The following is a 15,034-nucleotide window of genomic DNA, read 5'->3' as shown; positions in this document are numbered from 1 at the left end:
CATGAATGTTGGTTACTCCTCCTGCTCTCTTAAATTTTTGACACTGTTGGCAGAAAACCAGGGTTCATCTTCAGAACAGTGCAAAAAATTACCCTGTCTCAGTGTTAATTCCAGAAACTGCTTGAAACAGAAAGAAGATCATCTTAATGGTAGCATCACATGTGGGGTTTAAAAGAAGAGGGGGTGGTGCTATACTTTGTCAAATCGGTGGTGCCTTTCTACTTTAAGCGTTCTTTCTTGCCTTAGTGCTCAACAGGTAGGTGATGGTGCTACAACTTATGTGTCTGCTGTTAACAGTGGTAAAATGGCCAATACACAGCAGTTGATAAAGGCAGGACATCATTCCCCACCCCCCATATTCTTCCTACTAATAAGTAGTTAATTGCTATCTTTGGTTCTGGTTAAGCTTTTTCACTAATTGCCCAGCTGCAAGCTGGAGTTAATGAAGGATGAGTCATAACAAAATATAGAGCCATGAAATTAAAATTTCTCCCAGTTCTGACTTGTATCATTTGTAAGTTCTGAGCCAGGTTTTGAGTTTAGGCCTTGATTCAGGCCATGGCTTAGAAAAGTGTTAAGCACATAATCTATGTTAGTGTGTCCTTAAGAATCAACAATTGAAATGGCATCAATTGTAGGTGGCTTAGGTATCATCTTAAAGCTAATCAAATACTCAAGTACTTTGTGGATGTTGGGTGTTAACTGACCAGAGTGCAAGCCAGTTTAATGAGGTCCATTTGCAATACAGATACAAAATACGTGTTGAGAACGCCTTACTTTCCAAGGATTTATCATGTTAGGCTTGCTTATATCTTTCTTTAAAAATCAGGACATAGGCTTTTTTCCCAGTCTTTTTGTTCACGTATCATACTCACAGCTAAAATCAGCCGATCTCTCTCAACTAAGTCAGCTAGTTTATTCAAGAGCCTTCCTCGCTCTGAAGCATCCATTGTACGCCAGGGTGACCCAAGCTCAAAAGCTTTTCTAGCTGCTTTGACAGCCTTGTCTACATCTGCCTGTGGGGAAAACAGAGAAACTTTTATAATCAATAATTGATTCTGTCATCAGGCTTGTTGGTTGTTAAACATGCAAGGTGTTTTGCAAGATAAATAAGAGACACCAACCGCAATCTAATCAGAATCAGTACAGTAATTTTAAATACATGAGTTATTTTCTTTCAAACATTTCTGCTGTCATTTCAGCAATGTGAAGTTTTATGAGAAACAGATGGGTTCTCAAAGCTTCTAAAATAAAAACATATTAAGGAACTTTCTTTTTAAAATTTAGAAATTCAAACCCTCTGCCTTCTAGTGTCTGGAACTAGGGATACACCCACCAATTACACTGTTGATGTAATTTAATCTCTTTTATGTACAAAGAGGTGCCCAAATCTGTATTTAAGTACTCAATGTTATCTAAAAGTATCTGGTGGTGGGATGAAGACCAGGAGAGAAAAATCTGTTCCTTAAAATGTTTCATAAAATGAACATACATTTATCATTGAGGAAGACAAATAAATGCATTTGTTTTTGAAAGTTTTAAGGAGCATTTGTATTTTAAATAATTTTAAGAATTGACTAGCTGACCAGGTTTAAAATGCTAAGCCTAAATATTCTGAAGTCTAAGCATTGCCTTTGCATTAAGCGAGCTGATTTGTTAGTCCATTAATGTTTTTAATAATATAGTTTATTATTTAATATTTGGCTTTTGCTATAGCAGGAAGATCTACAATGAATTATATGAAACTCTTTGCTGTGTAAGGGTGTTCCAGGATATAAAAATCTCTTGAGAAAAGGTTTTTAGTACTTGCAATTCTTCTGTATTTCACAATTCTTGTAAAAGTTTTCCCAGGAAAACAATGACCTAGAAAGGATGTTTATTCTACTTTTGGTTAGAAATCAGTAACAAATTTCAAGGAAAAAAAAGGAGGAATCTATACATGGAACATTTCCCTGAGCAATTTGCATGCATTGGTTAAAGGATTTCTTTCCAACTTTTTTTGGTACTGTTAGTTGTCAGGGTCTGCTCCGGGGAAATCACTATCAAGGTTGACTAAGTCAGCAAAGTTGACTAAGTCAACACCAAAGTCAGTTTTTCTAAATGTGAACCAGATCTTGAATATTTAACTGGTGTTGGTAGCTAACAACTAGTTCTTAAAAGCTGGGAGTGGGGTGGGTAAGTGGCTTGGAAAGCCCAGCACAGACCTGCTAGGCAGGAAGCCCACAGAACTTCCCAAAGTTCTTTCCAGGAAGTTTGGGAAAAGATAAGGAGGATCTCTACAAATAGCACAGTCATTACTATAAGGTAATACTGACCAGTCACCTACATAAGGTAGCTGAATCTACCAGATTAAAAAGAATTGTTTTTCTTTAGGATCTGGTAGAATGTTGTCAAATACCTGAAGAAAAAGATGTTCTTCAGCTGTATAAAATTTAATTTGGGTACATAAATCTACACCATGAGTATGAAGACTGATAGCTCCTTTCACAGCTAGTTTAGATTTTTTACAGAAGTACATTTACTTTACATCCCACTGACCATTTGCTGAGCTGCTTTATTATTATTAGGGGCCCTTAGGATTAGTGAATGTAGCTTGAAAAAGCCATCAAACTGAAAGGAAAACAGTTCCCACCCACATATGTGTCTGTGCTTTGTAATCTCCACTTGTTTTTTTTTAAATACCACTGCAAGGCAGTATATAGCCCTTTGTCAACCCTATTGTACACACAAATTAAATTCCTAAAATCTCTTGGCTCATTATCTAAAGACTAGGCTCTAGAATATTAGGTTCACAATGACTGTGTAATTTACTAGATTTGTACATTTCACTTGGCAATTTAGTTAATAGCAGTTGTCATTACACATTAGTTTGCAAAATAATTGGAGAGAAAGCAAACGTGTGTGTCGAACAGCATTATCTCTTTATTTAATGAGTTGTTAGATTGCTTGTAAGGAATGAAAGCTACAAAAATTCTGAATGGTAAGTGAACAGTTGCAGGTCATGAGTAATTTAATTTGAGGATGATCAAATATCAGGCTAGCCTGATTTGCAATGTAATTTGGATTTTAAACACTGAACAGAGAAGAGGTGGAAGAAGTAGCACTTTACATCAAAAGCATGTATGTTTCTAGTGGGATATGATTCAGAAGTTAACAGCATGCTTATGAAATTCTTTGGCTGAGGACAAAAAGAGCCTGAAGCAATCTCAGTGACTCTGAGCACTATATACAGGTAACTGGCACTAAAGAAAAGTAAGAACAAGGCATTTGAAAAACTCATGATTAGATACATGAAATTATCAAAAGCCAGATTCATGCAGACTTTCTCAGCCATCTTTGTCTTTAAAATGGGTCTTCACTATGACCTCCTTAATAATGTGTGGTCACTACTGCTCATGTGCTAGACAGATAGCATCTGAACCAAAGTTTATTAGGAGATTCATGATGTAATTACAGAACAGAGGAACTAAGATTCAATGAGCACAGGGTGTTAAATGAACTGGGTTTCTAGATATTTCTCAAAAGAGCATTTCATTTCAGAGTGAATCTTTGTACAGTAGATTAAAATATTCTGAAAGAGATTGTGCTTATTATAGTTGCAGTAAATTTTTGGTGAACTTATAACACAGATAAATGGCTTATAAGTTTTATAGTCGTTCTCATGGATAAAAAGGTGTTTAATGGACATTTTGCTGCTCAGTTTAAAACCTGCTTGCTATATAAATAATTCTAGATATGTATATTTCTTGACTAAAGTGAACACCAGATGTCATTTTGTGAGAAATGTGAGAAAATTATTTTGCTTTTGGATGTAAAAATTTGACTTTGAAGGAGAAAGTGTAGAAAATAAAATAAATATTTGCAAGAACCAAACCAGTAATTATAAAACCGATTTTATTTTCAGTCACAGTCATCACTTTTTGTATACCTGTGAACTGGAAATAGAACATTCATTTCTCATACTTACTTTCTCAGAGTCTATAAAGAAATTTTCTTTGGTCATGGGTTTTAAAACTGTTTAAGCAACACTGTCTGTTCTATTTAAAAAACTACACCCCCTACTTTCCAACTTATATTTAAACTATATGGTAGCACTAGACAAATCCTTTTCAGCAGAAAAATACATGATATAACAAACATACAGAGCTGCTTATTTGAGGGCTTAGGTGTTCTTTATACTTTTGATTACATGGCATCTATCTGTAATTTTCTGCGAAGAAACCTCACAAATATAAAAAATAAATGTGTGTCTGCAGGTGTCAACAATCTTTTTAGTCCTCTGCTTAAATTCATCAATTCAGCATGTTGTAAGGAAACCAGTTTTGGTGGAATTAGTATCTATTTGATAAGTTACTTTCAGCTTCAGAGTCTTTTTTAGGACTATGTTCCAATACATTTGTCACAAAACCAAGTATTTGAAGGAGGCAGCACTGAGAAGACATATTCATAACTGAAAATGTTAACGATAATGATCATCTTCACAGAGTCTTTGTGGGAAAATATCAGTATTTGTCCACTTCATGTTATCTATAATGAAAAGCCTTGTGTAAATGTGTAATGAACAGATTACAACACTGTGTAAGGAAGAGCCAGGAAAAAAATAGCAACCTCGCTTTTAAATTATAAGATGTCACTGATCAAAGAGAACAAAAAGAATTAATATCATTTAAAAAAAATTAACAAAAAATATTTCTTCAGAACTTTCCTCATATGAGCAAGATCCTAAGAGTAAAGCAGTTTTTCAGTGTCTGTTTACAAACAATAATAAGGCTTAGTGAAAAAGCTAAGAACTATGTTTGCAGAAGGACATATATGGCATGAAGTAGGTACATCTCTGGGGTGGAGTTTTCCATCAACACAGAGGGATGCTTGCCTTCCTGCTTTTAAGACATAGAACTGAATTTAAAGCTAGTGTTAAGAGAAAGAAAGAAAACCCTACCTTGTCACCTTCTTCAACTTCACAGATTTTCTCTTCATTTGCAGGGTTAAAGACTTCAAATTTTTTAGCACTGACCGAATCATGCCACTCATTGTTTATAAATATCTGCAGAAGAAGAAATAGTGCAACAATGTTAGTAACATATATATAGCTGCTGCCTGTTACCTGTTTTAATGAATAAATCTGTCGTTCATAGCTGAGAGCTGCCTGATTGATAGGTACCTGAATTAAAAATGGAATAACTGTTTCTACATTATTCTGAAGAGATGAATAATCACATATGCACTTAACTTGGAGAGGCAAACTTTCTGTCTCTACATGATATTTCCACTTTGTTTCATAGCATAAAAAGATACTGTTACAAAGGGGTCCTTCCTCTCTCATACTGAAGTCTGTGATGTGCAAGGGAGGTACAGCCCTAAATGACCTACCTAAACCTACCTGGGTTTCCTATGCTTACAGGGTTGGTAACAATGGAGGGCCTTTCTGTTACATGCCCCAAGAGAAGTAAACCCAATCCTTGGGTTTAGTATATATAGTACATGTAGTATCTTGGAGAACACTATTTTATTTAGCTTTGCTTTGATTTCTCTTCACTCTCTCCTGCTCCCCCCCCAAAAAATCCCAACAAAAAATAACCAATAGCATGTTTTTCTGAAATTAAAGGCAAGACTAAAAACTCCCACCACAGTCATTTGAATGAAACAAAGAAAGAACCACTTAAGCAGAGTAAAAAGCAAGCAAGTATACTTCTCTATTTTCATGTTACAGGAGAAAAATAATTAGAGGTTAGGCTCCTTTATTTTTCACAAAAATCCTTTTGTCTTTGTGGATTGGTTCTTCATTGAATGTGATCCTGATCAAGATTTAAAAGCAGAAATATAATGCTCTTAATCTTTTACAAAAAAGGTGGAATTTATTCCATTAAATAAAGACAGGAATCGTGAATCAAGAGGAAATGACTGATGTATTCACAAGAAGTACACTGTTAGCAACCTTAAAGCCTAGACTGTCCTTGCTATTGGTAGTTGGTGCATTTCACAGACACTCTCTCTTAAAAACACACTTAGCAGCACATACTGGAAGAAAAGCCATTTCTCATATATAATTAATGCCTTGAAGAAAAGTTGAATTACTTTATTGATGAAATCACCTATTTCTTTTATTGCTGTTTTTCTCCCTGTCCTAATCTTACAAGGAAAGGAGGACTAGCCTTCCAGACTGAACTAGCACATACCAAAATGTTTACAATGGCCAACTTAATATGTCCAAGAGCTGACAATGAGCAGAATTTTAAAGGTGGCCTATGGGCAAAAGATGACTGTAGTCCTCAACTATACATATAACCCTATAATACTCAATAGGTCCTGGAGGAAAATATGTGGGAAACTGGCACTTATGATCATAGTTTTGAAAGCTAATTCATACTCCTCCTTTGGAAAGACTATTTGCAGGATCTCAGTCTGAACATTCTCAATGCTGTTATTTCCCAGGGGTTATACTGTGGGTGCCAGAAGTGGGGTTGTGCCATATTGCCATAATCCTGCACTCAGAGTGTGAATATAATCATACAAACATACAGTAAATGTGGGTGCTGATAGTGTATATGACCTCATCACTCGGCAGGATCACAGCTGATGGTCATGTGTATGGGGAGCTCTTTTCTCTGCCCTCCCTACCTGAAAGTTTCTCTGCAAAACACTAGGAATTCAAACCTCTCCGGTTTTGGTCTTCAGCAAATGCTGCAATTCCTGCTTTTGAAGGGTGAAGCTACTTGCCTCATATGACTTCAGGCTTCGTGGAAATGATCCTTGGGTAATCATTTTAGCTGTCATTGCTTTATAATCAGTATGACTATCTTCTGTTTAAGGTGATCCTAACCATTTGACATTATTCATTTATTCAGTAATTTCTATCAATACCCTGATTACCTCCAATTTAATTGTCACAGTTATCAAGTCTTTTGTCACCCTGACACTGGTGAGACTTCCCTGTCTTCCATTCAGCCTTTAGGCATAAAATGCAAGCATTCTGACTATGTCATTCTGACTATTACTGCCAATGTCTGACTATTATTGTTTGAACTGCAAGGGGTATTACAGAAAATTAATATTACTTGGTCCATTTTGATAGTTTTTCATACTTCATTTCAACTCTGAGGATCTCTGTTATGTATCTACACTGATTTCCCTCAGCAGACAGCACCATTCTTGATTTTCCATTCTCCCAGACATAGTCTAAGCCTTTTTACTAATCTGTTGTCTTTGTGTGGAACACCTATACGCCAGGAAAACCAGGCCAGCATGCATTGCTCATTTAACGGTTTCATCCTGACTTTTACCTGACAGGGACTGGAAAAAGTCTAACATTAAAACCAAGAAAATAAGCTAAAATTGTGCTTTCATCAATGTTGCTAGAATATCCTATCTTTGTATTTAATATCTTTCTATTTCAAGCTTTTCACAGAATGCCAAACATATCGCTAACAGTTAAGAAGCACAAAAGAACAATTGCACAGCAGCTGGCCTACACCAAAATTAATCATAACAGCTTACCCAGCAGCAATGAAATTGATACCCAAAGTTCATTTAATAAATGTTAGGAACTGTGTCGTTACTCAAAGATCAAACTTTTATACAGGCTGAAAGCACATTGTGTACTGAATTTACTTTGCATGGCTGGAACAAATACCGTCAACTCTTGATTGCAACATTGCTGGTGCGCTTAGAACAAGATCTAAACAAAGCAAGGTGGGCATTGTTCTTTCCCATATTGAATTTTTATGATCCGTAACCTTTTGTGGTGTAATAACCCCAGAAATTCAAAGCTAAGCCCTTTTGTATGGGAATAAGTAATGGGCAAAGGTACTGTTACAGCTAAAGGAATAATTAAATGTTTTAAATCCTTATAAAGTCTAAATGACAGCAGTGTCATGCAAGAATACTTTCTCCAAAGACAGCACAAAATTCCCACCATGTGTGCTTTACTTTTACTATTAATTTTGTTGTCTGGTATGGCACTTTCGTTCTCTTTCAAGCTCTGGTGTCTTAATTTCAGTTGTGTTATATATCCCTTAAAACTATGTCCAAAAAGTGTTTCAGGAGTGAGCAGTCCTGCATCTTTCTAGATTTTTGGTTACTGAATATGAATAAGACTCTGATGAAATCTGTAGACATTACTCTGCTTTTCCATTAAAACAAACAAACAGACAAGGAAATAAACCACTGCAATTGTTCCTGAAAAATCAATATTTTTCAATTGTTTAGGGAAAATGTGGCACCATACACCCTATTCTAAAATGGTAAATGTTTTTTAAAAAGAAGTACTTTATACCATTATTAAAATAACTATAATATTTCTCAATTTTCTCTTCTGTCATATTAAAGATGATACAAAATGAATTGATTTCAACAATTGCTAAGTGACAGAATAAACCAATCTACTAAAAATATATTCTACTTTAGTTGTGATTACTGATAAGTTATATGATATTACACAGCTATGAAAATTTAGGGGGCAAGCAGAGTGAAGGTTAAGGACCTCAGGGTGAAATTTGAGGTACTTACCTCTGTTCACAAATGCAAAATAGAACATGGGCCTTACCTGTAGGTGTACAAGGTCTGTGCTACCCTAGAGCCTGCCATCTCTGAGCCACTGCTGGTAAAATTGTCAAAAAGTGAGTTAATGTTTTCTTTCTGACTCTGTGGGTTAGCCTTGAAACAGAAAGGAAAACCCCATTGAAAAGATCTGATACATGAAAAGATCTGATGTTGAAAAGAGGAGCCTGTGCTACTACCAAGTGTTGTGTAGGTTGCTCTTTAAAGTAGACATGGTAATGTATGATGTTAACAGTACCTGTCATCCTCTGTGACCTCTGGGTTCAGGTCAGTGCGGAAAAGGGTTTGCCACCCTAAGCTGCCCTCCCAGGGCCTGAGCCCACACTCCTGCTGCTGATGGTCTGGTGGCCTCCCTTCTTACTCTCTCCCAGTGCCACTGTGTTGTTGGCATGCGTGTGAGATCTTGATCATGCTTGTCATCGAGACCATGGCAGGCTCTGACTGACTGTACCAGGTATTTTGTGCTCAAACCGGGCCTGTCTCTAGGGTCATGGCATCTTGCCCCACCTTTAGTCACTGGAGCTTAGCTGAGACACCAACTAGCATAAAAGATTTGATTCCCGTTTCCTCTCCATTAGGATAAAGGACCACTGTTGTTGCTCAGAGTAGCAGGAACATTTAAATAGAAAACCAGAAAATATTTTGGGGCAGGCAAATGAAGCAAATGATGGTTGACTCAGGGCAGGACAAAGTCAACACAACAAAACTGCAGGATAAATGCTTTTTGACACACAGACCTGGGATTTAAACCTTACCACTACAACCACATACATTATGAAAACATGACAGCTTTCAGGGAACAGATTTTTTGCATCGTATTGATGGCTGTCTGCATCCTTGTTTAATAATTGGTGAATAGTTTGGTAATAACTATCAAGACCAATAAAAATATTGTCCCTAAGTGGATATGGTAACAATTTGCTATTAATGTATTCCTGTATGTTTCAGCTTGTTTCTATGTGGATACCATACATAGGGTGTCACTGTTGCCTCCGACCATCAGGACTGACCAGCAAACTCCTGATTTAACAAAAGCTATCAGAGAATTAAATAAGTCTCTGGAAATTTCAGATATGTAATGAAGTTGATTGTAGGAATATCCACACAAAATTCTGACTGTTGTGAAAAAGCAAAGACAGCAGTTAAATGGTTAATACAAAAAAAGCCATCTTTAGTAACTAGCTACATTGCCAAGAAAAGAGACAAAGTAAAAGGTAAATATTAACATAACACTGCTATGATGTTACAGTATGCCAAATTCATATCTGCCTGTGAAAGGAATAATAGCAAAACATACCATTTTTGGAAGTTTTTAAAGTATTTGTTTAAATACTACATTTATTGCACCAGCCAATATCACCCATAATATTAGTTTAGAATATCTTTCTTATTAATGTTTCTAATACCATTCTCATTTAAAACATAACTTCATTATATTATATATACACACAACGTTGTATCAGGGCTGTATAAATCAAACTATCCAGATGTCTTTCATAAGTTAGATAGCAGTCTTGCATATGCAGGTAAGAAAGCCAGGAAAGAGAAGGAAAAAGTCAAAACTCTCCATGTAAGCAGTGTTACACTGACTGCAAGCAGCTGCACTCATAAGTGCACATGCAGCCATGCTTACTTAATGCTGTGGAGTATATGCTGCAAACACACAGGATGTGGATCTCTAAATCCAGGCAACATTGAAGTACCGGCCAACAGCAGCCTCTGGCAACTCCCTTGTCCTGCTGAAAAAAACCCAACATTTGGGATCATTTTGCAATAGGTTACAGTGTTTGGTCTGTCAGTCAGAATTCCACTGGCAGCTTGTATTTTTTTGTACTGGTTTGTCAGACATAAATGCAAAAGAACTCCCCTTCTGTGGCACACACAGTGCAGGGGGTTGTGTGTGATGTCTGACTATGGCCCATGAGGTTTAGGGCTGCAAATTTATATTGCAAGGATTTAGAAATGTTGTTGCAGGCATTTCATAACTGTAATTTCACTGATATTTTTAGGAGAGAAGATGTTTTTTATTTCAACAACTCAAAGAATTAATGACTTTCAGACTTCTTTGCACTAGACCTGGAAATACACATTTCTTGTAGATGGGACTGTACACTTCTAAAGCTCAGTATTTAAAATAGAACCCAGATAACAGGCTATTGCAGTCCAAAACCCCCGACTGGCTTTATTTCCCAGTGTCAGAGTGCAGTAAGATCTTTATTCTCCGAAATGATTGATTTCAGTTCAGATAATCTGATACCATTCACCATTTGGGGTTGAAGTTACTTGCAAGACTACAGTATTTCAGTCATTGTTTAGGCAGTTGATTTTGTCACTCAAATGACCTGAGCAGAGAACAGGGAGACAAGACCTGCTCTTTGTCTTTCTTTTTATCCAAGTGTTTTTTTTTTCCTTCAGTCCTTGAGTATATTGAAAGGACTGCGAGTGCATTTTATAAAGTATCTGCTAGATGGGAAGTGCTGAATTTGTGTTTGTGTCTGTGCTGCATGAAGAAACAAAGTATTTGACTCTGGACAGCTTTGTCTCAGATGGACCACACCACAGCTCTGCTGAAGTAGATTTTAGGGCCTCTACATTAGGTGTCATCACCTTATGAAACATAACTTCTTGCTGCATCTTCCTTAGAATAAGGATCCCCCTTTTCTGGGTTCAATATTGTGCAGTCTGTACAGGGTTTCAGACCTCAGTGCTTCTGTAGAAGTGACTTAAAAGTACAGTTTAGAGAAGAAAATACTTCATTTCTTGTATTGCAAAGATCCTATACATGATCCCATATCCAGCATCTGTCCACAAACTTATTCTTCATCAGGGAAGAATTTTTATGTAATTCACTATTATTGTTTTGAACTATAATCCATACTACAGAGATGTAGTCACGAAAAGTTATAGAACTTTGTAAAACGTGGACTATTTCAGACTTAGCTATTAAGGGTAGCTTTATAAATATGGAATGAAATCTCTAAGATAACTTCTCTTTAGATACAAGAAACTCTTCCAAACTTATGGTACAAGAAAAAGCATAACCTCTTCCCACCATAAATCTGCCCCCTGACAGCCTACAAGTCTTGAAGCTTTTCTTGACAATGCTCTTCAAATGAGCCCAGCTGCCCATTTCACAAGAGCTAAAAGCGATCACCAAGTCTCAACAACTGTTTGGTTGACTGCTCACAAGATTTCTAGTGCAGTCAGTAAACCAGGGAATGACATCACCAGTGTTTTTTTAGAGGCCAGGAACAGTGAAGATGCACCAGTTAAAATATGTGAAATTATTTAAGGAACTACTAAAGATGGAAATGATAAGCTTTAAACAAATCTATCCATACAGAATACCTGCTATGAAATCTTTTTTCCCTAGGTTTTCCCTTACAAGAAGTTGATATTTGGCTAATCTTTCATGTAACTTTTCTTTTTTCCCCTTGGAATTGTATGTTATTGTTGATGCAGGAATTACATTTTACTGCTGCAATGAACTAATAATCAGAGAACATATTCTTTCTATTCATTATTTATTTAAACTTTTGATTTTTCAGTTAGTAGCTTTGTATCTACAAAGTCAGCTGATCTTAAAAAGAGTATGTTTCTATAGTACCTTTATAGCTGATTATGTTTTCCCTGATATTCTAATTTTTTTGTGTGTTTTTACCCCTCAGCTTTGTTTGTTAAGCTAGTGATTGCAACATATGTGATACTCAGCTACAATTTTTCTTCACTCAGAGTGGCTTACCCTTCCACACTTTCTGATATTCCACATGCAGCTTAGTGAGAGAATGTGCTGCCATTTTCTCCCCCCTCATGTAATTTGACAACTTAATAATTAACCAATCTGAGTTTCTCTGATTAAAGGAGCACCACAGGGCTTAGCATATGTGAAAGCATCATGACAGAAATAATTTGTCAAACAATCATTGTCTAATTCCTCAGTGTTGACTAAGTAAAATATTTACTAGTACATTTTCAGCCAGCTACCAACACTGATTCAGTTCACTGGAATATCTTTAAAGGATATTCAGATATGAAACCAATTCAAGATCACTTTGTGGTTCAACATCCAAGCCAATTTAACTGTTTAAAATGCATTAAATTTAATTCCTGAAATTCAAATTTCCTTCAAATTGCTTAGTTTTATGGTATATGTGAAATATACCTGAAATGTAGCTATATCAACCTATAGATTCCATATTTCCATAGACATATGGAAATACTTAGTTAAATTACCTCTGAAAAAGGCCCCAAATGTTCTCTCTTATAGAAAATAAAACAGAGAGAGCGTTAAGTAAAGAGGAAAGTCCTTGGAACATCTCCTGCAGTTACCTTTCTTCATATCCTTGTGTGATGGCTGTTGATATTATGCCATGGTAGAAAAAGAGAAAATTGAGTTTCCAGAGCTGAGGGATCTGCTGTTGTCCAAGGTGCTTCAGACGGAAAGGTTAATACATCAACAGTAATTAATGCTTCCCTCATCTTGATCTCTCCAATGTGACTGCTCAAAACAATCCCACACACCATATTCTAACTTGTATGGGACAGGAGAGGAACAGGATGGGTAAGAAAACAAGAGTGGAGAGGCTTTATTAAATCGTGGGACGAGTGCTGGGTATGGGATGACATTTCTATTATCCCATCTCCCTCTCCCTCAGCACACTGTTGTGGCTTTCAGATAATCCTGTGTGATATTTGAAGAGAGGAGGAAAGCATTGCAAAAATCAAGCCTCTACAAGGGTGTGTTGGATTTGATCACTTGTAGGTACACACTTTTGCAAACAAGTTCATTGCATTTCTGCACAGTTACACATTATATGCAATTTTTAAGGAAATGGTATCTATTGTCAAGACAAAAGAAACTCATTTGCAATGTGACACTCTCCTTAATTGCGCACTATAGACATTTCAATCATGCTGGCTGTCTTGTGGTTGTTTTTTGTATTCATGGAATAGATTTTTGCCAACTAAATATTTTTGAAGGATAGAAGTATTTACAGGAATTTATGTCTTGCATATTCAGTTAATCAGATTTCTGAGCTGGCATTTTGCTCACATTAGTTGTTTTCATTTGAAAAAATGCAAATCAAATAAATAGCACTGTAGTTTCTGGAACACCACTGTGACCTAGGTACTAAAATTTTTTCTTTAAATTAAGCTGCCTTTTTTTTTTTTTTTTTTTTTTTTTTTTGAGACAGGAAGAGCAGTAGAGAGCTATCACGTGTCAGAACTACATAGCTTTCACAGCCTGTTAAATATTTACGAAGTAAGGTCCTGTGTGATTTATTCAAGAAAGACATGCATTGAAATCTGGTTGGTTTTTTCCCATTAAAAAAATAGGTTAGAATGGAATTCAAAAGGACTAATCTAGATATTGCTGAACACCTTGCTTTTGGAAAAGAAAATAAGCAGTGGTTCTAGAAAATAAAATTTATTTCCATTGTAATGGTAACAAGAAAAAGAAACGAACTGTAACCGAGGAGTCTCCAAAGAGAAGACATCCTTTCTGATCAATTGTTCTACCTGAATGTTTCAGAGGGCAGAGTATCAAAATTTTCTGCCAACAGTTTGTTCAAAGTTCTTGCAGATACCTGTGTACTACGATATAAAACAGGCAAAGGGTCTGTTCAAGCTGGGAAGACAAGTCTGGATTCAGACCTTCTTTATCTGTGTACTTCTAACTACATATGGAAAGAATTTGCTATTACAAAAAGAAAGTTTATGGCAATATTGAGTAATTAGTGATGGTAGACTTTATCTGTTTTATTGATAGTTACTGGTTTAAGCTGAAAAAGAGATTCATTATCTCTAAGAAAAATTTGTGAGTGGAATGAATTTTATTTTAGTTTCATTTTTCACACATCCTTTTCCACAGAAGCTTATTTGGTATTATTATTTAAATCTGATTGTAATACAATGCTATACGCTAATGTTTTATTTGTTCTCGCTGTTCTGAAAAATAATATAGTAATAGAAACTTTTCCTGAGAAACTTATCACTGCAGAAAGTTTGTTTCAGGAGAAAAACAGCACCCACTCCAAGTGAAACATGAAATGATTCTATCACACTTGCACACTTCCTGAAATACTTAGGTTAGAAGGATCACTGAACATTAATTGCTAATATGTACAATATCAGAAAGAAATCAGAATAAACATTTTAAGCACTGATTTACAGTTGTTTCCATGGATCATATAAGATTAAAATGAGCACATCCTATTGTCTGGGCTGAATGCATAAGAAAAATTAAGAAACACAAATGCTACTAACCTTCGTGTACTTAATTTTCAGATCTTTGAGTGGTTCTGGCAGCGCTGGCAAAACTGGAGCAGGATTGCTGTCTGAACCTTGCTTCTTCATATTTTCAGCTGAGGAGTTTGAGGACGCTCCTGAAACACAGGTGAAATGAGGTATAAGGGAAACGCAGTGATTTTTGTCCTGACTGAGCTCTTAGCTTTATTTGTGCTTTTTTATCTGTACC

The 15,034-nt window shown here is 36.0% G+C and overlaps 1 protein-coding gene across 2 annotated transcripts in view; it reads right to left on the bottom strand.

Moving 5' to 3' along the window:
* ALDH1A1 (aldehyde dehydrogenase 1 family, member A1) overlaps window positions 1-15,034 on the bottom strand; it is a 56,066-nt gene that overhangs the window by 21,201 nt on the left and 19,831 nt on the right. Inside the window, exons 3-5 of one of the 2 annotated variants that reach the window (XM_010568593.1) lie at window positions 14,824-14,942; window positions 4,940-5,044; window positions 876-1,016 (exon numbers count right to left, since the gene is read on the bottom strand). In XM_010568593.1, coding sequence (XP_010566895.1) covers window positions 876-1,016; window positions 4,940-5,044; window positions 14,824-14,913 — 336 coding nt within the window. In that variant the 5' untranslated portion in view covers window positions 14,914-14,942. Of the gene's footprint in view, window positions 1-875; window positions 1,017-4,939; window positions 5,045-14,823; window positions 14,992-15,034 lie in introns of those variants that run through there. The other variant, XM_010568592.1, reaches the window with a different exon arrangement.

This window comes from Haliaeetus leucocephalus, unplaced genomic scaffold, assembly GCF_000737465.1.
Source record: "Haliaeetus leucocephalus isolate CR32 unplaced genomic scaffold, Haliaeetus_leucocephalus-4.0 Scaffold251, whole genome shotgun sequence".
NCBI lineage: Eukaryota > Metazoa > Chordata > Aves > Accipitriformes > Accipitridae > Haliaeetus > Haliaeetus leucocephalus.
Note: the sequence above shows the minus strand (reverse complement) of the source record. Positions and strands in the feature narration are given on the sequence as shown.